Here is a 23577-nt window from a genome sequence, read left to right as displayed (position 1 = left end):
GCATACAGGTGTAAAATTAATGCAGTAAAATATAAAGCATTTTATTTAAATATCCATTCATTATTTTACAAGCACAGAGAGCCGCATCAGATGGATGGAAGAGCCGCATGCGGCTCCAGAGCCGCGGGTTGTCGACCCCTGTGCTAGCCTACTTACTGTCCCCAGTAATTTTTAAACCCCACACAAGTGTATGGTTATTGTCCCCAGCAATTCTGAAAACAAACTGACGCCCTTGCATCTGACCTCAGGAATTCACATGATAGGGTGGGGCCAGGCTTCACAATGAGCTCACCCGAAACTCTGGCTGAATAGGACCCACACCCACCCTCACACCTTGGCTCATGTGTTTATGTAGAAGATCATCAGGGGGTCTTTTGTTCCCTTTTCGGGGGAAAACTCCCACTGGGTTTAAATCTGGGACTCTCCACCATTTGCCCTTAGAACTGAAGAAGCCTCTCGGATGAGAGGTGAAACGTCTTCAAGCAACTCAAAGAAGTCCAGACGCTTTTCTTTCAAAGCTCCTTAGACTACAATGACCTGGATGACCGAGAACCTTCACAGACATTCTGATCAGTGGACATCCACTCTCCTCATTCAGTCTCGGTTATATATATATTTCCTATTAAATGTTAAATGACTCATTATTCTGCCTGTGGAAATGAGTTCCAAAGGTCTTTCTGTTTGTTTTGAGTGAAACTCTCCATCTGACTCTTTATTCCTGATTCTTTACTGGTGAATCCCAGTCAGTCTAACTGGTTCCTCTCAGAGTGACTGAAGAGGAAGATGGACGTTTCTGTGGAGGAAGAGGAGAACAGAGCAGAACCTCCAGGACCCAGCTGTCCACCTATGAAGAGCAGCTCCTCCCCGTCCAGACCTCCAGACCTCAGTGGACCTGGACCTTCAGACACAAAGTAAGAAAAGTGTTGATGAAGCTGATTGAACTTGTTTAGGTTTCTCCTCTCTGATGTCCATCATCTAGAGAAGCTTTCATCTGACCTCAGTTACAAACATGAAACTTCTGATTCTCGGCAGCAGTTTGTGTGTTCAGAGCTTCTGAAATGGTTTCAGCAGAGATTTTCTCACGGATTGATGTGATCTGAGTTACAACATGTTTGTGTTTCAGAGGTCAGAACCACAGATGGAGAGCAGAACCTCCAGAACCCAGCTGTCTGTCTATGAAGAGTGACAGGTCCAAGGGTAGACCTCCAGACCTCAGTGGACCTGGACCTTCAGACACAAAGTAAGAAAAGTGTTTCTAACTGATTCATTTGACTCCTCAGACAGAAAAACAGGATTTCTGCTGATTTCTGGTAGAACTGATAAATTGGTGGAGTTCTAAAGGGTTTAATGCCGGGATCACACTGTGTGATTTTTGGCCGTCTTTGCTAAATCCCTAATCCTGAGCAAAATTGTGACAAAAACGGTCAACATCAGGGTGATCTGCATATATATGCACCATGCTGTGAACGTACAGTTTGACCGGCTGTAATCTCATTTCATTACAATCTCTACTGAGAGTCGCACATGCGCAATAGCTTCTCTGCTGAGCGTCATATGTTTATGTTTATGTATTTAGCAGACGCTTTTGTCCAAAGCGACTTACAAGTGATAATCGACATTTTGCCCTTGAGGCTAACAACAACAGTAACAACAACAACAACATTGACATCAGTCATGGAGAGGAGGGAACAAGGAGTGGACAGTAGAGAGGGGGGACGGGTGCAGGGAGGATGCTAATTAAGAAGATGCTCTCTGAAGAGCAGGGTCTTCAGGAGTTTCTTGAAAATTGAAAAGGAAGCCGCAGTTCTGGTAGTGCTTGGAAGGTCATTCCACATTTGTGGAACGATGCATGAGAAAAGTCTGCATTGTCCTGAGCGTAGTGTAGGCACTGCTAGCCGACAATTCTGTTATTACCGGAGCGGCCGGGCCGAGACGTAAGCCTTTGCAAGAGGATTCAGGTAGATGGGAGCCGTACCATCTCGGACTTTGTATGCTAGTGTTAGCAATTTGAATTTGATGCGTGCTGCTAGCACCCGGATAAGCGGAGGAAGACGAAGACGAAGCGTGCTGCTAGCGGTAGCCAGTGGAGCTCAATGAACAGAGGGGTGACGTGTGCTCTTTTAGGCTGATTGAAGACCAGACGCGCCGCTGCGTTCTGGACCATTTGAAGAGGTCTCACAGTACAGGCTGGAAGACCACTTAGAAGGGCATTGCAGTAATCGAGGCGGGGGTCTCCTGTGGCAAGGTGGTGCACGGTAGAGGACTGTCCAAGCCAAGATATGCTGAATGATCGTCATATAACAGAAATGGCGGCATCCAACACAGTAGCTACGCGTGCCAAAACATCTAAAGTTTGGGAGCATTGTAGCTAGGGCTGCAGCTATCGAATATTTTTGTAATCGAGTACTCTATCGAATATTTTTTTCGATTAATCGAGTACTCTAATAAATTACCCTTTTGTGTTTGTAAACCATTATATAAAATAGCATGTTATAAAATATGAAAGACCTCTCAAAATGAGCAATTGCCAGTTATTCTTCAAGTTTTATTCAAAATTAAGTTTGCAAAACTTCAGCACTTCAACTTTACTTCACAGTAAACAAATGCGTGTGCAAAAAATAAGTAAACAACCTGAGCCGATTTTCCCCTCGTGCGAGAATCTGCTAGCCTGCAAGCCAGACAGAAACTAGGAGGATAACTGTTGAAGTAGCGCTGCGAGCGGCTGCGGCCCAAACAGAACCAGAACCGCTCACGGCGCAAACAGCTCGCCGGCTGTTTCCCTATTAACACACGTCCGTTTTAATTTCTACACTTTTTTTTTCTCACACAATAACAAGGATTGTCGAGAAAGCATGTTTGCTGTGGTTTTGGCAAATTATACTGATCACAAAACATTTATTTACTTTCTTTCATTTTCCTCCGCCACTCTCATAAATACCCGTGTCCTCCTGCAGCAATCCCGAGGGACAGCAAATATCAATAACAACACAATAAAAAGTCCGACATATTGTGTAAAAACTGCTATTTTTAGCACATTTTATGTCCGACGTGTTGCTACCAGACGTACGGTGTGAGCTGAAACTGAGTGCTACAAACGAAAAAGTCGCACAGTGTCCGCAGAATATATAGAAATACAGGCTAAAATGCATTATCTTGTAGAGGCTCCAAGTCCACTTGCAGAAGTGACATTTACAGGTGCTGCAGCATGGAGGATGTGGTGTTGTGCTAGGCTAAATCCATTTTACAGTATTTATACTGGACTACGTTTTCCACCTTACGACGTGAAAAATGGTCCCACAACTTTGACATTTTCTGTCTTTTTCGCACTCCACCGGGGTTCAAGTTGTCCGCCATGGCTTAAAAGAAAGTTAAGTTACGTTCGCTACTCGCAGTCCAGTGGGCATGTGCGTCACTTATTTCGGTCCGGGTGAAACATGACCCCGTGCGTTTGCAAAGCCATGAATTAATTAAATATGAATTAAACGAATCCTCGAGGCAGAGAATTTGACTCGAGGATTTTTTGTACTCGAATTATTCGAGGTACTCGAGGAATCGTTTCAGCCCTAATTGTAGCCTGGATTCGGTGAATAAAAACACCACCTGCATTATTTGCAAAGCAGTCCTTGCGAATCACGGCAGCACCTCGCTGATGCATGAACACTTAAAGAGAAAGCACGTCGGACAGTTGAATGAAACAGTCTGACTCACCTTGGTGATATTTAAATAACACGAAAGCCAATACGTTTTGTTTTGGATGTACATTGTACATTTTTTTTAAAATGTATTTTTGCTTTTAAAAAAGAGAGATTTAATGTTATGCCTGACTGTGCCTGACAAAAGTATTTTAATTTTATTTATGAATTTATGTCTATACTGACTGAGCACTGTGCCTAATTGATGTAAGACAGGGTATTTTTATTTACTTTTAGTATTAATTGGCCTATCAGCAGCAAAGTTCAATAAAATATACATTTTCCATTGAAGTACCCATCTTTCTTGTGTTTATTATCATTTTTCACATAATTAAAGCAATCTCATGCTAAATTAAAGAAGAATTAAATAATTATTCGATTAGTCGACTAATCGTTTCAATAGTCAGTGACTAGTCGACTATTAAAATAGTCGTTAGTTGCAGCCCTAGTCAATTTCTGATTCGCCAGAAATGATAACGTGGATTATTAAAACTAGAATGACTTTCCGAGTTATACAGTTTCAAGCGGAACTCCGAAGTGGCCAATTCGGAACCATCCTCCTTGAGACACCTTTCTCTTTTGACACACAGTCAAACCTGCCGGCACACTGCCACCTGACACAGCCATACGGCTCCTTAAGAGCACATCTGTTTTAGACGCAACAAACCTTCCTGCCTGCTGTGACCTGGAGACATCCCAAGACCGGACTGGTCGCATCGCGGTTATTCTATGAACTTCGGTGCCTTGAGATCCACCACATTACCTGACATTCCAGATCTCACCGGGGGTCTCCAATCAGGGTTTGTAGACACAGCAGATTGCGTCTGATGCTGTTTTATTAATAATCAACTCTCTAGTTTATAGCAGACCAAAATTCTTTACACCCAGAATTCACAATCTCTTTCAGATACAATGGTTCTGATACACATCTACTTTACACCACCTACAACTCACATTACATCACCGCATATACACTCCATCACATAGCTTGTCATGAATTATAATTAGTTTAGAAAAGAATAAAATTCCTTTTAACTTTATACTTCACTCTGCCTGTGTTTATGGTCCCTGAACAAGCAAATAATCCTAAACTCTTCTGATTAAACATTCAGAGATCAATCAGGTTGATATTTCATATTTATATGGAATAATCACATCTTATTGGTCATAATTAATTTGCAGTCGTCACGCTATAAAGTGTGACCGCTACACCGGCTCTGCAACAGCTTTTTGAGCCGTCTCACTGGTGGATGTAACAATTGTGGTTATTGAAAGGCCAGTGCTGTGTGTGTGTGGTGTGTTTGTTTAAAATGCAGGTTGATTAAAACTGGAACTGATTTTCTTTTTCAACTCAAAACGGTTTCTATGTTGTTGAAAGTGAAAATGGGATTTTATTAATGAACTCAGAGTACTTTTTAATAATCCAGATTTCTGTGCAAAGTGATTCAACACATTCTCACACCCGAAGTGGCTAAAACTGACACGGGGTGACCAAGCGTTTGTTTCAGATGCGTTGGGGCTCCCAAAACGTCTGGAGGCGATGCGCTGGGCCAGAGAGTCGCTTTTCGACGCCCGCGGTAAAACGGAGATTTCACTGAATTGTGACCTTTACCCTCTTGCAATTTTACCTTCCCCTCACCCAGGCACGCAGATAGGGTGGGGGACGGGGCGATCTGTCCCCCCTAGATTCAGATCCACCCCGATCCATCCCCCGCACTAAGGCCAGAAAGAAAACAAAATCAGAGGTTAAGCACTTGAAGCTTCTTTTTCCAATTACATTGAATGCAGCATGACCTAAACAAACACCAACTCCAGAGTGGTTGCTGCTAGGATGCAGGATGAAGCGAAAAAAGCAAGCAACAATTACTGCATATTTAAACAAGACCAACAGTGTAAGTAGGCGTTTCAGGGATTTTTAATGTATAAATTAGGGCTGCACGATATTAGGAAAACCTGCGATATTCGATAACAGTGCTTAATATTGTGATATCGATATTACTCACGATAAATGAACAAATACTAAAGTATGCAGTGTTGATGTCGTCTGGCGTGTGACGCCTGCTCTGGGTTCAAAGCAAACAAAAACTAATACATGAATTCCATTACAACATAACGTTTTTATTGAAAAAATATGCAGCTGCACCTGCTACTCAAATCAACTATCCTGATTAACAAGGTTATAAAAGCTCATAAATGAAAAATCCCTTTGATGTGTGGGGGGACTTTTCCAGGCCCTCTTTAGCAGGGTGGGACTGGGAGGAGAGTGCTGTAGCCTTTTAGCTGGAAGCTAACCGCAGCGTGGGGCTAACATCACCACCCGGTGGAACACTAGCGACATGGAGGTAGGTGGGTTGGTTCACCGGCACGTGTCGGAGTCAGCCTGGTTATTATCAGCTGCTTAACAACACCGAGCGGACTCAGTTCACGTTTGAAAACAGTGCTGGTTCCAGAAACCTCAGCACAAAGTGCGTTCGTTGCTCTGAGCCAGCATGATGAACAAGGGAACGGCGCTGCTACCTGTTCGGGTGTTGCGTTCCACCCTTCCTAAGGGTCTACGTAGGGGGCGGGCGTATTACGTGAACGGACCCATCTGATTGACCGCATATCAGAAGGGCTACATTTGATTGGTCAAATAATACTTCCGCATAAAAAACAGAGCTGGTTTACAAAAAGGTGATGTATGACACGGATGGAAATGTTTGAACCAAACATTTATCGCCGTTTTTGACGTGCTTTGCGATGGGCCTATCGCACGTCCTGTTATCGCAATGACGATAATTTTTCAATATATTGTGCAGCCCTAGTATTAATGTATTACTCTTTTAATGTTCTTTTTTTAAGTAATCAAATGTTAGTCAGGACTGTTTTTTCCTTTCAGTCAACCTCTGGTATGCTGTGGGGATTGGTAGAAATAGTCTGCCTAGCAACAGGCTGAATGACCCCAAAATTCCACTACCTCTGCTCCGCTCCGGCACGAACTCCGCAGCAAAATCGGTCCCGTTGTAGTCAATCAGAGCTGTTCCACTACTGTGACCGTGCGGTGCAGTGCGCCGCCCGCCGTTCCGCCATCCGGCAAAAATAGGATTGATTCTATTTTTGCCGGACGCCGGAGCACCTCCGCAGTCAATGGACAGAAATCACAACCGCCCAACAGGAAAGGGAGCAAGCACAACTTCCTTTATTTTACAATAAATCGATAAAAGCGTTCTTTTTGTTTCATATGCACAGGTTTAACAACTTTTAACAACTATCAATGGCGGCTGAACTTTAAATGCACAAAAATAAGCCATAAATACAGTTTCTACTATCAAAGCAGTCACCCTTTGTTGATCCAAACACTGCTGATCTCTCAACACAAATGATGGGCAGATTAAACAGTTCATTTCGATGCTTCTCCCACACAACGGGTGTTTGGATCTAACTTCCGCGTTTATTGCTCGGACTGTATCGCAAGATCTCGAAAATCTCGCGCATGCCTGTTTGCGCACCTCAGGTCTCCGCACCGGAGCGGAGCCGTTGTAGAGCGGGTACCAGTAAAAATTGAGTTCGGAAGCGAGCGGCTGCGGAAGGCGGGGGTGGAGCGGAGGTAGTGGAATTTTGGAGTGAGTCATCAGTTTTTGGCCTTCAGCAGCCACTCCTGTAACTTGAGACTTCCTTTTTGTAGGTCCCGCCTTAGGTAGAAGTTACGTTGTTATTGGTCAGTTCTAGCTCAGAAGCAATGCTATTGGTTAGCGTAGGCTATGATGAATAGGTCTTTGTCCTCATTTTCTCTCTCTAAAAGTGCTAGAGTGGGAGCGGAAGGCAGAGTTGGAAGGCAATGTTCTGATCATGCTTTCGGCTCTCCGCTGCAGCTCATAAAATCAACCAATCTTCTCTGGTGTGTGTTCTTTTGGTTAAAATATACCTAACAAGGCAGGACCGATCTGTTTATGCATGTTGGTTCTAGTTTCAGTACATTGTTGTCAGTGATGGGACTTACTCGTTATAAGCGCCAAAGCCTCATTGCTGACTTTAACAAGTCTCATCTACAAATATGATCCATCATGAAGTTACTACTTTACACCAGAAGATAGTGGAGATGTGGAACCTTCAGGCTGAGCAACTTTTTGGAGCTTGAAAAACGCCTCCCGCCGAGAGGCTCCCAGTCGGGGAGAGGAGGAGATGCACGCAGCATGAAGAGTGCAAATATTAGATAAAACGTATAATTGCCGGCAGGTCTGGTCTTTGTTGACTGATCACTTTGTCTGGTCATGACTGACTCTTATTATGAAGCAGAATATTGACTCTGATGAAGAAATTCACTCATCCAGCTGGGAAGATTGACACTGCTGCAGCATCAGACAGCTGGTGCTGCACGAGAGTGTGTGGAGCTTACAAGCTCCAAACGTTGGGTTTGATGTTGGTTTAACCTTCTCTGGGACGTGATGGATGTAGAAATGATGGTAAAAAAAACAAAAACACTAACATGATAGAAGTAGCGACAATGTAAAAAAAGCCGTAAAAAAGGGGCAGATGCCGATGTGTTACATATGGAAGTCAAAGTGCCACGTAATCATTAAAAAAAGTTAAATTTAAAAAGCTAAAATGCGTGATCCGAGGATTTGGGTTGAGGGAGAATGCAACGAGTCGCTATATAAAGTAGCCGCAGCGCCGCTACCTGCATATAAACCGTGTCGCGGACACCCCCATGTTGAAATGACGCTATGCATTACGGGGCTCCCAGGGGCAGATAAGAGATGGTCTCTCTCCGAGAATAATTATGAATTAACAATGATTACTGCCTGATGACATTTTCCCAAATCTGCAAAGCTCACTGGAAGGACACAAACCGAGGACAACATTTTCCTGATATAGGGTTTATTACTCAAGTAAGGGTAAAAAAGTATCTGATTAGAAGGCTACTTGAGTACTGAGTATCATCTGGTCTAATATTTTTAAAATGATGACATCAAACAGACATAAAATAAGAAGTTATGGGCAAATATTGGTATTTTAAAGACTAAAGGGGAAAAATGTAAAAAAAAAACATAATTACAAAATAACAAATTTTAGGCAAAATTTAGACACAACCCAAGGACAATATTTTCCTGATATACAGGGTATATTTAGTTGGCTGAAAATGTAACACGTTTAAAAAAAATACCGCGATAATACCGAAAACCGTGATAATTTTGGTCACAATAACTGTGAGGTTAAATTTTCACACCGTGACAACCCTAATACAGACCCTCCAGGTTAAATAAAGGCTAAATTAATCCAATCAGAGCTCAAAGTCATGCAGTCAGCAGCTTCTCCTCCATCATGATGAAGACACATCCTGTGGTTGTTTCTGATCAGTTCCTCTGGTTCAGAAGGGTCCAGTTATCCATCTGCATCAAGAAAACAAAACCAGTTCAGAGATTGTTGGAAAAACTGTTCAAAGCAGCTGATTAAAAGCTGGAAGGACATTTCTGAACCTTCATCTCTGAGGAAGAAACGTGGCTGAAAAAGTCCTGAATTCTCCTGGTTGGAGATCCGTTGGATGTTAAATGTAATAAAAAGTCACGAGTCAAACTCCCAGAGATGTTTCTGAGCAGCACGAGACTTTCTACAGACACAATGTCTTCGAAGAGCCATGGAGGAAATGATGCTGGGAATGTGATCCTACAAAATAAAAGCATGTGACTTGTTTTCAGAATTTAACACAGAGTCTCTGAAGGTGAATTATGATGTCAGGAACTTTTTCCAGAAACCGGCAGATTTACTTTGTTCCTTCTTTGTACATCAAACATGCAGCGGCTGAAGATGATGGAGTTTAGATTTCTGATCATCTGAGAGGATGTTACAAACATTAAAGATCCAGTGTGGAGAATTTACTGATGTTCATCTGAAATGGTTTCATCAGAGATTTTCTCACAGATTGATGTGTTACAACATGTTTGTGTTTCAGAGGTCAGAACCACAGAGGGAGAGCAGAACCTCCAGGACCCAGCTGTCTGTCTATGAAGAGTGACTGGTCCATGATAAAACCTCCAGAATTCAGTGAATCTGGACCTTCAGACACAAAGTAAGAAAAGTGTTTCTAACGGATCCATTTGACTCCTCAGACAGAAAAACAGGATTTCTGCTGATTTCTGGTAGAACTGATGAATTAGTGGAGTTCTAAAGTGTTAAAAACAAAGTTGACCTGGTGGAAATGCAGCTCTTATCAGAGCATCAGAAACAGTCTTTACTCTGACTTTCTGTCAGTTTGTTCAGTTGTGATTAAATGAGAGATTTTATTGTTTAGTCTGAAGACGTTTCTCCAGAATCACAGCAGGATGAAAGTTTGTCTAAAAGTTTGAACACATTTAACATTTCATGTCTGAAGTCCTAAATCTGGAGCTCTATACAGGCTGTTTGCTGCCAACAAGAAGCTTCCAGAACATCAGAAAGGGTCCAGTTGGTTCTCGGTCATGATGAAAAAATGTCTTCACAGAGGGAGGAAGAGGAGTGCTGTTGGTGAGGAGGACCAGCTGTCCTGCTGTTCTTTGTGTCAGGACGTCCTGAAGGACCCAGTCTCTACCAGCTGTGGACACTGGTTCTGCAGACAGTGCATCACCTCATACTGGGACCAGTCTGCTCCATCAGGACTCTCCTCCTGTCCCCAGTGTGGGAACAGATCCAGAACCAGAAGTGGACTGCAGACAGCCAATCAGAGCAGCTCAGGACCAGGTGAGGCGTTTCTGGTTACCTGTTGGTTTAAAACACGGTGTTTGGTTCAGAATGAAGATTTCAGGGGCCTCATTTATCAAGCTTGCTTACGCACAAAACGGGGTCGTAAAACTGCGTAAGCAACTTTCCACGCAAACTTTGGGATTTATGAAAGAAAACTTAGCGGAAAAATGTGCGCAACTTTAAGTTGACTAAGGACCTCGCTTACACACATTTTGGACATGGAGAGCACCTGCAGTGCTGCTGCTGAGAAGGATACAATTATGAAATCCTGCAGCGTTATCACTTGTACCGCTTCATACACACACAGAACAAGCCCCCCCCCACATGCACACGCATGCGCACACACACACACACACACACACACACACACACACAGCCTGAAGCGCAGAATACAGAATGCTGAATATCAGCAGGGGGGCAGAATTAGACAGAATGTCGTGCATCTGTGACAGACTGACAGTGTGAGCGTCCTGTCACCGTGACCTGATTGATCATGCGCCCTGGCTACTTTGCCAGATGAGATCCCTGTTTGGCTGACTGGTTAGTGCCTTTCACCCGGGAGTCTGGGGATCGAATCTCGATCAGACCATTTTTTTTATATCCGCCACAGATCTCTCTAAAGAACTCACAACATTGACGGCTTCAGCAACGCTGTGTCACTCCGTGGATTTTCTCTTATTTGTTTTTCAAAAGTACTTCCTTTCATTTCTCCACCTCACCCACAGGTACCTCAATTTCTGTTTGTGAAATAGCGCTGCCTTGATCTGCCTTGATCTACGGTCGCCATGTCATTGGCGGAGCGCTGCAACAGCCGGCTTATGTAAATGCATGAGATCCACAAGGCACTTTGCATTGACTATTTATGGCAGTAAGTGGGCGTGGTGAGGGCGGGATGTGACTAAAAAGCAGCTGAGAAACGTTCTCGTTAGTCTCTGATTTATGAAGCGGAGATTGCGTGCAGCTGTGCGTACTCCATGTTGGATAGATCACAAACCTACTTGGCGTAGGTACATTATTTTTGCGGAGCTTAAGTACGGTTTTAGTAAGGATTCTACACAATGTTTGATAAATGAGACCCCTGATCTTTATGAAGATGATTCAGATTGAACTACCAATAAAATGTTGGAGGTTCTGCTGCAGCATTCAGATCTGCTCTGTGTCACATTTCTCAGCAGATGTTGGTCTGCAGAAGGTTCTAGAAGAACATCGGCTCAGTCTGAGGAGCAGATGTGAACGTGTGACTGAAGGAAGTGATGAACCAGGAAGTAGAACCCTCCTGAACAGGATCTACACTGAGCTCTACATCACAGAGGGACAGAGTGAAGAGGTTAATACCCAACATGAGGTGGAGTGGCTGGAGACCGCTTCCAAGACCAAGAGGCTCCATGGTGCTCCAATCAGGTGCCAGGACATCTTTAAAGCGTTACCTGAGCAACATGGAGCCATCAGAGTGGTTCTGACCAACGGCGTCGCTGGAGCTGGAAAAACCTTCTCAGTGCTGAAGTTCACTCTGGACTGGGCCGAGGGCTCGGAGAACCAGGATGTCCATGTGGTGCTTCTGCTTTCCTTCAGGGAGCTGAACTTGATCAGAGATGAGCAGCACAGTCTTCTCACGCTGCTCCGTGTTTTCTATCCAACATTCCAGAAGATCCCAGCAGAGAAGCTGGCTGTCTGGAAACTTCTCTTCATCTTTGATGGTCTGGATGAAAGCAGACTTTCACTGGACTTCAGCAGCAGTCAGCTGCTTTCTGAGGTCACACAGAGGTCATCAGTCCAGGTGCTGCTGACAAGCCTCATCAAGGGGAACCTGCTTCCCTCGGCTCTGGTCTGGATCACTTCCAGACCTGCAGCAGCCAATCAGATCCCTCCTTCGTGTGTCCACAGGGTAACAGAAGTACGAGGCTTCACTGACGCCCAGAAGGAGGACTACTTCAGGAGGAGGTTCAGTGATGAAGAGCTGTCCAGCAGAATCATCTCCCACATCAAGACCTCCAGGAGCCTCCACATCATGTGTGGAATCCCAGTCTTCTGCTGGATCACTGCTACAGTTCTGGAGAACATGTTGACTACAGAGCAGAGAGGAGAGCTGCCCAAGACCATGACTGACATGTACTCACACTTCCTGCTGGTTCAGACCAAGAGGAAGAAGAACAAGTACCATGAAGGACCTGAGACCAGTCCACAGGAGCTGATGGAGGCTGACAGGGAGCTTCTTCTGAAGCTGGGGAGGCTGGCGTTTGAACATCTGGAGGAAGGAAACATCATGTTCTACCAAGAAGACCTGGAGCAGTGTGGTCTTGATGTCTCAGAGGCTTCGGTGTACTCAGGAGTTTGTACAGAGATCTTCAAAAGAGAGTGTGTGATGTTCCAGAAACCAGTCTACTGCTTTGTTCATCTGAGCGTTCAGGAGTTTCTGGCTGCAGTCTACATGTTCCACTGTTTCACCAGCAGGAACATGAAGGTGATGAAGAACTTCCTGGGAAGAGACTCCGAAGTCTCACCTGAGGAGGACTACAGAGACTCACCTTTGGAGGACATCTTAAAGAGAGTCATGGAGAAATCCCTCAGCAGTGAAAACGGCCACCTGGACCTGTTTGTCCGCTTCCTTCATGGCCTCTCTGTGGAGTCCAACCAGAGACTCTTAGGAGGTCTGCTGGGTCAGACACAGATCAGTCCAGGAACCATCCAGAGAACCATCAACAACCTGAAGGAGATGAACAGTTATAAAGTCTCTCCAGACAGAAGCATCAACATTTTCCACTGTCTGATGGAGATGAAGGACCTCTCAGTTTATCAGGAGGTCCAAAAGTTCCTGAAGTCAGAGAACAGATCAGAGGAACTCTCAGAGATCCAGTGTTCAGCTCTGGCCTACATGCTGCTGATGTCAGAGGAGGTTCTGGATGAGTTGGACCTGCAGAAGTACAACACATCACCAGAATGGGGACGACTGAGACTGATTCCACCTGTGAGGAACTGCAGAAAGTTCAGGTGAGTCCAGATGTGTTGATGAGCATCATCAGTCAGTAGTAGTTATTAGAGCTGCGCAGTTTAAACAGGAAAATCACTTTAGTGAATGAAGAAGACGTCAAAGTGAATCAGAAGGTTGAGAGTCTGATTGTGGACAGATCAACACTCTCTGCTGCCTCCTTCTGCATCAGAGCTTTGTTGAGGGTGAACTTGGTTTATTTGGTTCCTTTTTCAAGAACAAACAACAAATCCATCACTGCTTTCTGGTGAAGTGTGTCCACACACACCTCACTGTTCCACATCAGAGCTCTGAATCCCAGTCCTGCTAAATCTCTGATGTTGTGAACCTTGAAAGCTGGACATCAGCAGCATGTTCCTGCGTGTGCACCTGAACAGTTGGAGCTGACAGGAACTGGAAGCAAAGAGATCATCTTTCCAACTGGACCTGTTCACTGAGCTGAACTCAGTCTAAAGGTTCTGAGCTCAGATGGAAACTAGAAAAGAGTCCAAATGTTTTCCTACAGCAGACGTGTTGATTCTGACTCTGGATCAGATCCTGCTGACAGACTGTGGACATGATGGAAGCAGAAATGGAACGCCATGTTCCCTCCTTCATCTGCAGATTAACGCTAAACTAAGATTCTCATTAAAAGTCTGCAGGTGTGAAAGAGACTGAACAGATTCACGGGCTCATGTCAGACAGTCAGATGGACCAGATGAAGCACAGATGCGAAGAGCAGATGTTCATGAGATGATGACATCACTGTTTAGTCATCATCTGATTTCAGGATGTTTATCAGACAGATTCTCTGATTTTATTACAACTGACTTGAACTTTTCTCTCATCACAGAGCTGGTTATCGTTCTGGACTCTCAAAGACTCACCTTAAAGCTGTGTCCTCAGCTCTGAAGTCCAACCCGTCCCATCTGACAGAACTGGACCTGAGTCAGAACCAGCTGTCTGATTCTGGAGTGAAGGTTCTGAGTTCTGGACTGGAGAGTCCAAACTGTAGACTGGAGGTTCTGAGGTCAGTTCACTGCAGCTGTTGGAGGTTTTCTGTGTTTAACCTTAAATAGTTTCTGGACACGTTGGGGGGGTCAAATATTGAGATCATGTGACCTGATGCCAGCATTCAGCAATGGCCGTGTTCGAGCTGAGCAGCGCCTCGCCTGGAAAAGAGACGAGAGCAGACGGACGCAGCAGGGGGAGTGGCTGAAAGCCGGCGTTTACGTCGGACAGATTTCCCTACATGTGTCGCTCGCAGGTGCCGATGGCTGAAGATATCACGTTAGCGTTCACACTTGTTTAATTTTACATTTTAATTCTGGTGCTTGTTAGCAACTAACACACATGCTTTTGGATATTATATATTGTAGACATGTGCATGTGAAGATATGACTGTAATAATAAGTAAAGGTTAGCAGCTGTAGGGTTTTAATAGGAAACGTGACAAAAGAACACAAATCACATTTCTCTTTATGGCCTATATAGTTGTCATCATCAACGTAACATGATTTACAGAATACATGTGACCAACTAACTTTTTGCGTTCTATCACTGGATGTTTTGCTCAAAATGGGAACCAATCAGAACTTAGATCAGGTGAGAGCCAGGCGTTTCCCGTCATGCCCTAGGTTTTACAGCCATTGGAGAGCAACTGCAGCGCCTTGCTCCAAAATCTGCAGCCGCCTTGATCTCACGAGGTTATCGTTGGCGACGGTGGCACAGGAGTTAAGTGCTCGCCCCGTAATCGGAAGGTTGCTGGTTCGAGTCCCGCTCAGTCTGTCGCTGTTGTTGTGTCCTTGGGCAAGACACGTAACCCACCTCACCTTCTGGTGGTGGTCGAAGGTACTGGTGGCGCCAGTGCTCGGCAGCCTCGCCTCTGTCAGTGCGCCCCAGGGCAGCTGTGGCTACATCGTAGCTCATCCCCACCAGTGTGTGAATGTGTGTGTGAATGGGTGAATGACTGATTGTGTTGTAAAGCGCCTTGGGGGGTTCTAGGACTCTAGAAGGCACTATATCAAATACAGGCCATTTACGTAGGCATGACGTCAGAGCAAGTCGGACACGAATCTAACCGGCATGCACTGCTCGCCGATCACCGATCTAATCTGTGCAGAACTGGCTCATCTGGAACACGGCCAATATCCTCATTAGAGCTGTAGCGTAGTGTAGCGTAGCCAGGGAGTGCGCTATAGAAATGTTACACACATCCAGATAAATTGTAGGTAGTGCAAATAGTTATAGTTTTTCAAGCTTTTTTATTTAGTGATCCACTAATTTTATGTAAGATTCCGCTACCAGATTCTCTTCCTGTTTCGCCCGCGTTCATCTCCCGGCAACAGACAACAACCTCCGGGGTCAAAGGCGCTGCCTCGTCTCTATGGCAGATGTAGAAAATCACCTGGAATAGCCCCTTCATATCATAAGGAATCTTCTTTCAGACATCAGGAGAGCTGTTTTTGTGGTAGCTGTCTCTCCTCTGCGCTGGTTAGTTTGCTGGGTCTTTTTGGTTTATTTCTACGTGGTAACTTGGGCTTAACGTTGGTAAAGCTACCAAAGCTTGTGTTTGGATAAACTGTAACGTTTTGGTTTAGAGTTGATCTTTTGTGTGGTGTAGATCTCCCTTTTGGATGCATTTAGAGCGCTGTGGGCTTTTGATTTAGTTTAAAATATCACCTTGAGTTTGGTTTGACCACCCAGTTTAGAGTTTGTACCTTTTGAGATCCTTATTTTGATCTAGAACCCAGTAGAGTTTGCCCAGTGGGACATCTTTAACACTAGTTATTTGTACTTTGTTTTAATTCCTCACAGCCCGTATTAGTTTTGTTTGTTAGTATTCCCAACCTGTGGGTGGAAAGATTGAAGTTTCTTTGTAAATAAATCTGATCATCGTTTTAACTTTTAAATCTTCTGTTATTGTCCCTTCCTTTATGCACACGAGCCAAACTCTCCAGGAAGGGTCGTAACACCACTCGCCACAGACACAAGAGTGACAAAAACAAGCAGCATGGAGAAAGAAACTCCGTCTCCAACCACCTCTCAGGCTCAGCAGCCGGCACTCTGAAGCTCCACATGTCACCAGAACACAACCCACCGCAACACAATAAAAGCAATGTTATACAAAATGGAAGGCCTGTAGTGTTTATTCTCTAACAGGACAAGTTTATTACATTTTTGGGGTATTTATTTGAGATTTTCTGGTTTTTATTAATCGTACAACAGAAAGCTAGTCGTTAGATTAATCGTCTAAATAGTCATTAGAATATATTTGGTGTGTTTTTACTGTGTTTAGTTTCTAATTCCATTTTTGGTTCTTTTTAAAACACAGGAAAGGTTTTTCTTTACCTTGCTGACGTACATTTCGTTTGCCGACTGCAAAACATCCTCAGAGCTGACGCTGATGGTGGCGTCACTTCCTACTTGTTTATCCGCGGGCAGCAGAGGACGTTGTCGCCCTCTGCTGCCCGCTCTACCCTCTCCGATGATGCAGTCCCATGCGCGATCCAATGAGTAAACTCCATCATCTCTGATCATGGTCCCACATCCACGTCTCCTTATCTCGATAGCTTCTTTTATCCATCTTTTGTATTTCTGTTGTTCGCTGTTTATGATCCTTGTCTCGTCCCAGTCCATTACATGGTTTTCTCTTGTGCAGTGATCTGTTACGGCTGACTTCTTTATTGTACTTTCTGCTTCATGTTTTGCTGCTCTTGTGTGCTTTCGACTTGTTTCTTTCTCACACTCCTTTCTATGTTCTATTGTTCGTGTGTTGAGTTGGCGTCCGGTTTCTCCTATCTATGTTTTATTGCAGAGTTTGCATGGGATTTCGTAAACGACTCCACATTTACGTCCAGCTGGTATCTTGTCTTTTGGGTGCACTAGTCTGTTTCTAACTGTTGCGTATGGTTTTGTTGGTGTGTTTATGTTGTGTTTTTTCATTGTTGCTCTTATTTTATCCCATCAGTTGTGCCATGTCATCTGCTGTGAGGTTTGTTCTTTTGTGTAAAGTCTTGTCCTGTCTGATTCTGTTAACTACTATGTCTATGCTTTTTTGGGTTGGTGTTTTTGTGAACAAGGATGTGACGACTTTAGTTTATTTGGGATTAAAAGCAGGCTGTGGCTCATTTTCAGAGGATTTGTTTCATTTGGTTTAATGCGACCATAAAGGGTGTGTTGTCATTTCTGATTAATAACAGAAAAATAAAATTATTAATTTAGTTTAAATTATTTAGTTCATGTTTCTGTTTTAACCTGCATCCTGTTGGCTTCAGCTCACTGCTTTTATTCTTTATTCAGGTTGAGGAGCTGCAGGTTGTCAGAGATCAGCTGTTCTTCTCTGGGCTCAGCTCTGAAGTCCAACCCGTCCCATCTGACAGAACTGGACCTGAGCTGGAACGACCTGTCTGGTTCTGGAGTGAAGGAGCTCTGTGGTTTCCTGGAGAGTCCAGACTGTAGTCTGAAGGTTCTGAGGTCAGTTCTCTGCAGCTGTTGGAGGTTTTTCTGTGTTTAACAAACTAAAATCATTCACTGATGCTTCAGAATGAAATCATTTATAAATATTTTGTTCATGTCAAACATTTAAATTTTCCAATTTTTCCAAAAGTTACAATAAACATTTTAGAACAAAAACAAGTTTCTGTTTGAACCTTTAAATAACTTTTACTGAATAAAATATTAAACATCAGTTCATCATGTTTTTGTGTTTCTGACTTAATAAAATAGATGAATTGTATTTAAATGGTTTAGTTCAGTAGGTCTCTGCTAGCAGCAACTATTGATGGGGTGTCTGGAGATAGAATATAGCTGAAATATGGAGGAAACACTATTGCAGGATGTTTAACTGTGTCAATAGTGAAAGGTTCAATTTTCACTACAATTGTGGCCTGATTGTCTGAGCTGATGAAGTCCGTCTTGCTACTGAGAAAAAGTCATTAAACAAAGCGTGTGGCCTTGAGCAGTTCTCAGCAGAGCACATGTAGTATGCTAGTGGAAGAGTCCATGTGTTCCTCTCATTGTGCTTTACTGGTTTGTTGAAGCGTGCTATCTGACCTGATCACATGGTCTCAGTTCTTTTACTTCCTGTGGTGAAAGAAACAACTGGAAGAATATCCTGCATGGATAAAACAGGCCAGTTGCCCTGGCAACGGTTGTCTAAAGTGTTTGAGCAGATTCTGCTGGAAAGACTTCAAGAGTCTATAGCAGCAACTGATCATCAGTGTGGTTTAAAAGTCAGCGTAGTACTGACTTATGTATCTGTGCTCTAAAGGAAACTGGAAGTAAGTCTCTGAGACAGAATCCATCTGTTTTTATGTGTTTTTAGACGCCTCCAAAGCCTTTGACAGAGTTCATCAGCATAAACTGGACCTACAACTACAAAGTAGAGGCTCCCTGCAGATAGAATCAGGATTTAGCATTTGTGGTCCTCTCACTAACTGATGCAGGTTCAGTGGGGAATGGAAGTCTCTGAAGCCTTCACTGTATCTAATGGAGTCAGACAAGGTGGAGTCTTGTCTCCTGTCCTCTTTAAGCTGTACCTTTATGTCTGATGCTCTGAATGATCGCTAGACTGGGTGCTTGGTGGGCCACCTCCTTGTAAATCATTGAATGTATGCAGATGATCTCGTCCTCTTGTGTCCCTACAGTGCTGGCATGCAGCAGCTGCTAGCTATGGTGAACAGTGTGACATCATGTTGAACCCTAAAAAGAGTCTTGTCATGATTGCTGCAACTAAAGAGGATCAGAAGCTGAGCTTTCCATCTTTTATTTAATGAACCAAGTCCTGGATGTGGTGAGAAGTCAGATATGTGGGGCCATTCTAAGAAGTGATGTGTGTGATGATGAGGATGTAAGGAGACAGTGCTGTAAGCCGTACCTGCAGGCTAACACTCTGGTACAGTAACTGTGGCATGTGCTCAGACCAGGTTAAAGTGGCCCTTTGTCCTTCCTCTTGTACTCCCTTCTATACGGCCCACTTGTGCTGCACTTAAAGTCAGGCTGGAATGAAGAAACTACAAGTAGCTTATCAGGATGCATTTAGAATCCTCCTTAGGCTCCTCCCACCATGGACTTCTGCAGGTCAGATGTTAGTCAGGAGTAACGTCCCTACCTTTCATGCTCTACTGAGGAACTACATGTAGAAATTCATGCGTGGTTTGAGTTTGTCAGCTAACATTGTAGTCGGAGCCTGTCAGCTTTAACATAGAGACACGAGGTATTCCTCAGGCCTTTTAAACACTGGAACAACTGCCTTTATGCTTTGTGATGGGAATGAGTTTGATTTGTTTTACACATTTTATACTTTTATTGTCTTTGTTTATATTATTTATTATTTTATCTTCGGTGTCTCGTGATATGGACACATTTTTATCTGGAATAAAGTTTGATTCATCATCTTCTTTTTTCTTATTTAATACAGTGTGGTCATTTGATGTTTTTTACCTTTGGCTGGCACGTTTCGGCCGGAACATCCGCCTTTGTCGGAGCCGCCAGCTGTTCGTGGCGTCACTTCCGTTTATGTGCGGGCAGCAGAGGACGATGTTGTCCTCTGCTGCCCGCACATAATTATGAACCAAAACACAGAACGAACATTCAGAAGAGTTTTAAAGTTTCATTTAGTTCATGTTTCTGTTTTAACCTGCATCCTGTTGGCTTCAGCTCACTGCTTTTATTCTTTATTCAGGTTGTGGGGCTGCAGCTTGTCAGAGATCAGCTGTTCTTCTCTGGCCTCAGCTCTGAAGTCCAACCCGTCCCTTCTGACAGAACTGGACCTGCGACGGAACATCCTGTCTGATTCTGTAGTGAAGGAGCTCTGTGGTTTCCTGGAGAGTCCAGATTGTAGACTGGAGGTTCTGAGGTCAGTTCTCTGCAGCTGTTGGAGGATTTTCTGTGTTTAACCTTAAATAGTTCCGGGGGGGGGGGGGGGGGGGGGGGGTTTCAAATATTGAGATCATGTGACTTGATGCCGACATTCAACAATGGCCTTGTTCGAGTTGAGCAGCGCCTCGCCTGGAAAAGAGACGAGAGCAGACGGACGCAGCAGGGGGAGTGGCTGAAAGCCGGCGTTTTAAGTCAGACAGATTTCCCTACATGTGTCGCTCACAGGTGACGATGGATGAAGATATCACGTTAGCGTTCACACTTGTTTAATTTTAAATTTTAATTCTGGTGCTTGTTAGCAACTGACACACATGCTTGTGGATACCTTATATTGTAGACATGTGCATGTGAAGATATGACTGTAATAATAAGTAAAGGTTAGCAGCTGTAGGGTTTTAATGGGGAATGTGGCAAAAGAACACAAATCACATTTCTCTTTTTGGCCTATATAGCTGTCATCATCAACGTAACATGATTTACAGAATACATGCGACCAAGTAACATTTTGCGTTCTATCACTGGACGTTTTGCTCAAAATGGGAACCAATTGTCTAGGAAGACCTGTGAAGACGCCAAACACAGAAAAGTAGATAAAAACATCTTTTATTTGCTGCAGAGTTACCAGGTGGGTGAGGCTGGAGACAAGAGTCGGAGACAGGCGAAGGTCGTAAAGGCAGGCAGCGTAAAAGGCAGGGGTCAGGAGGAAAACGAGGTCCGGAGGTAGAGATCAGGCAGGGTGGATGGCTGGAGATTTTACTGGCAACGGCTTTCAATAATCTAGCAATGACTGGGTAGCTGAATGGATCTTATACAGCAGGAGGAGTAGGTGTGTGTAATGAGCTGAGGAGTCAGGAGCAGGTGAAGTGGATGAAGTTGATGACAGGAACAGGTGGAATGAATGAAGTAGATTGTGGTTGCCAGGGGAAACAGGGCTTGTCAGGAGCTTGGTGAAGGGACCAGGTGAGCTGAATGAAGGTTAAATGAGGAGGCAGAGGAGGGTGAAGGATGGTAGTCATGACAGAATAACCCCCCCCACCCCCACCCCCTGCGCTCAAGGGCGGATTCAAGACACCCACAGGAAACCAGAGCCGGGCGGGAGGAGGGGAACCAGGAGGGAGGGCCAGAGCAGGGCAGGAGGATGGGGACCAGGAAGGAGGGCCAGAGCAGGGCGGGAGGAGGGGGACCAGGAAAGAGGGCCAGAGCAGGGTGGGAGGAGGGGGACCAGGAGGGAGGGCCCGAGCAGGGCGGGAAGAGGGGGACCAGGAAGGAGGGCCAGAAGAGTCTGGGGGGCCGGCGACGGGGAACCAGGAGCCGGGACTGCGGGAGTCTGGGTGGGGCGGCAACGGGGAACCAGGAGCCGGGACTGTGGAAGTCGGGGGATAGACACTGGAGGACGAGGACTAAGAGGGGACTCTGCACTACGACTAAGAGGGGACTCTGCACTACGACTAAGAGGGGACTCTGCACTACGACTAAGAGGGGACATTGGACTATGACTAAGAGGGGACAATGGACTATGACTAAGAGGGGACACTGGACTACGACTAAGAGGGGACACTGGACTACGAGTAAGAGGGGACACTGGACTACGACTAATAGGGGACACTGGACTACGACTAAGAGGGGACACTGGACTACGACTAAGAGGGGACACTGGACTACGGCTAAGAGGGGACACTCGACTACGACTAAGAGGGGACACTGGACTATGGCTAAGAGAGGACACTGGACTACGGGTAAGAGGGGACACTGGACTACGGGTAAGAGGGGACACTGGACTATGGCTAAGAGGGGACACTGGACTACGGCTAAGAGGGGACACTGGACAGGGGCGGCACCAGGCGGTAGCTAGGGGTTGCTAAACAACCCCAAGATTGGGCCAAGCAACTGCTCAGCAACCCCAAATCTTGAACGCACCCCCACCCCCACCACCCCACACCTCGCATGCGCACCGTGCCAACATGCGCTGGCCTGGAGAGTAGCATGACCAGCTCTGTCTCGCATTTAAGACAGTCTCCCGTTTCGTGTTGAAATCTTCCATAAACTGCGAGGAGAAAGCCGGAGCTGGCATCAAACCAGGAGGCCGTACATGTCAACTTTTTACTCTCTGTCCGGAGGGGTGGGGTGGGGTGTGGGGGGGTTGGTTCTTGTATTCATGATAATGTCCGGTTTTTCATCCAGAAGCAGGGATCAAATTATGGGGGAGCGCTCCAGGCAGCTGCGTTCTGCGAACGGCACATTCTCAAAGTGGCGCAACCAAAAAACTATAATTAGCACACGATCGTTCATGTCCGTTTATATCCTCTGGTTCTGTCTTTTAATCATGCATGACGCACTCGCTCATCATGTGCTGCGCTGATTTCACCTCACTGACGCAGCATCGAAACGTGCGCTCCGCTTTGCGGTCAGGAGATCCCTTTGATCTGCTCAAAAGTAACTTATAAGGTAAAAAAGTAAGAATCCAAGCAGCAGCTTTTCTGGAGAGTTTAGAGGAGATGCAGGAAGATGAGAGACAGACAGGGCAGGAAAATTGTTAAATAAAAACAAGAAAACAAAGTCAAAAGTAGGTAGATTTATCTCCACTAAACCTTTTTACCAGTATTAAACAATAAGTTATACACATGTCATATTTATACATCTGATACAATTCAGATCACCTTCACAACTCTGTCACACACCCAGGGCCGTTTCAAGGCCGTTTCATCCCCCCTATAACTGGGCTCCCCCACAAGCCTCTGCAATTCATACCCTGTCCAGGAGTATTAAGTATTGTTTGTAAAAACACCTCACGCATTACGGACATGTACTAATATTGTCAAATGAAAAACATAATTGTCGGACACGTTGTCTCATCTGCTTCTTTTCTAAACTCACAAAAACATGCCAGTCACAAAACCGATTGGAAGCCACTTTTTGTAAATTCTCTTAACGTTTCCATGGAGTCGGTGACAAACGTTCTTTTTCATTGATCCCATCGACTAATCTCACAGCTGAAACAACACATTCTTAGTGATCTGAAGCTTTAACAACGCTGTAGTAAAACACAAGGTATGGTGCAGTGATAATGAAAGGCTGGATAAAAATGTTCACCTTTTTCTGTACTTCATTTTGTTGCCCTGGAATTTCATGTTGTAGCCCCCGCCACCCCTCCGGCTCCCCACCCCATCCCCCTTCAATAAGCGCCGACAGGGGACAACAACCCCAAACACTGACCGAGCAACTGTACAGCAACTGCTGGTAAAATTTCCTGGAGCTGCCCATGACACTGGACTACGGCTAAGAGGGGACACTGGACTACGGCTAAGAGGGGACACTGGACTAAGGCTAAGAGGGGACTCTGGG

At 44.8% G+C, this 23577-nt stretch overlaps 1 protein-coding gene across 11 annotated transcripts in view; it reads left to right on the top strand.

Moving 5' to 3' along the window:
• Positions 1-23577, top strand: part of LOC107373330 (NACHT, LRR and PYD domains-containing protein 12) — a 306418-nt gene that overhangs the window by 244406 nt on the left and 38435 nt on the right. For 4 of the 11 annotated variants that reach the window (XR_011519105.1, XR_011519106.1, XR_011519104.1 and 1 more), the window contains exons 10-16: positions 1124-1240; positions 9622-9738; positions 10066-10385; positions 11561-13376; positions 14207-14383; positions 17656-17829; positions 20039-20212. Coding sequence is in view for 4 of the 11 variants with exons in the window: in XM_070548107.1 (XP_070404208.1) it covers positions 1124-1240; positions 9622-9738; positions 10066-10385; positions 11561-13376; positions 14207-14383; positions 17656-17829; positions 20039-20212 (2895 nt within the window). In the remaining 7 variants the exon portion in view is untranslated. Of the gene's footprint in view, positions 1-441; positions 604-743; positions 912-1123; positions 1241-9621; positions 9739-10065; positions 10386-11560; positions 13377-14206; positions 14384-16687; positions 16781-17655; positions 17830-20038; positions 20213-23577 lie in introns of those variants that run through there. The other 7 variants (XM_070548108.1, XM_070548109.1, XR_011519107.1 and 4 more) reach the window with 7 other exon arrangements.

Source organism: Nothobranchius furzeri, chromosome 2, assembly GCF_043380555.1.
Source record: "Nothobranchius furzeri strain GRZ-AD chromosome 2, NfurGRZ-RIMD1, whole genome shotgun sequence".
Taxonomy (NCBI): Eukaryota; Metazoa; Chordata; class Actinopteri; order Cyprinodontiformes; family Nothobranchiidae; genus Nothobranchius; species Nothobranchius furzeri.
The sequence above is the reverse complement of the archived record's forward strand: the minus strand, read 5'-3'. Positions and strand labels throughout refer to the sequence as shown.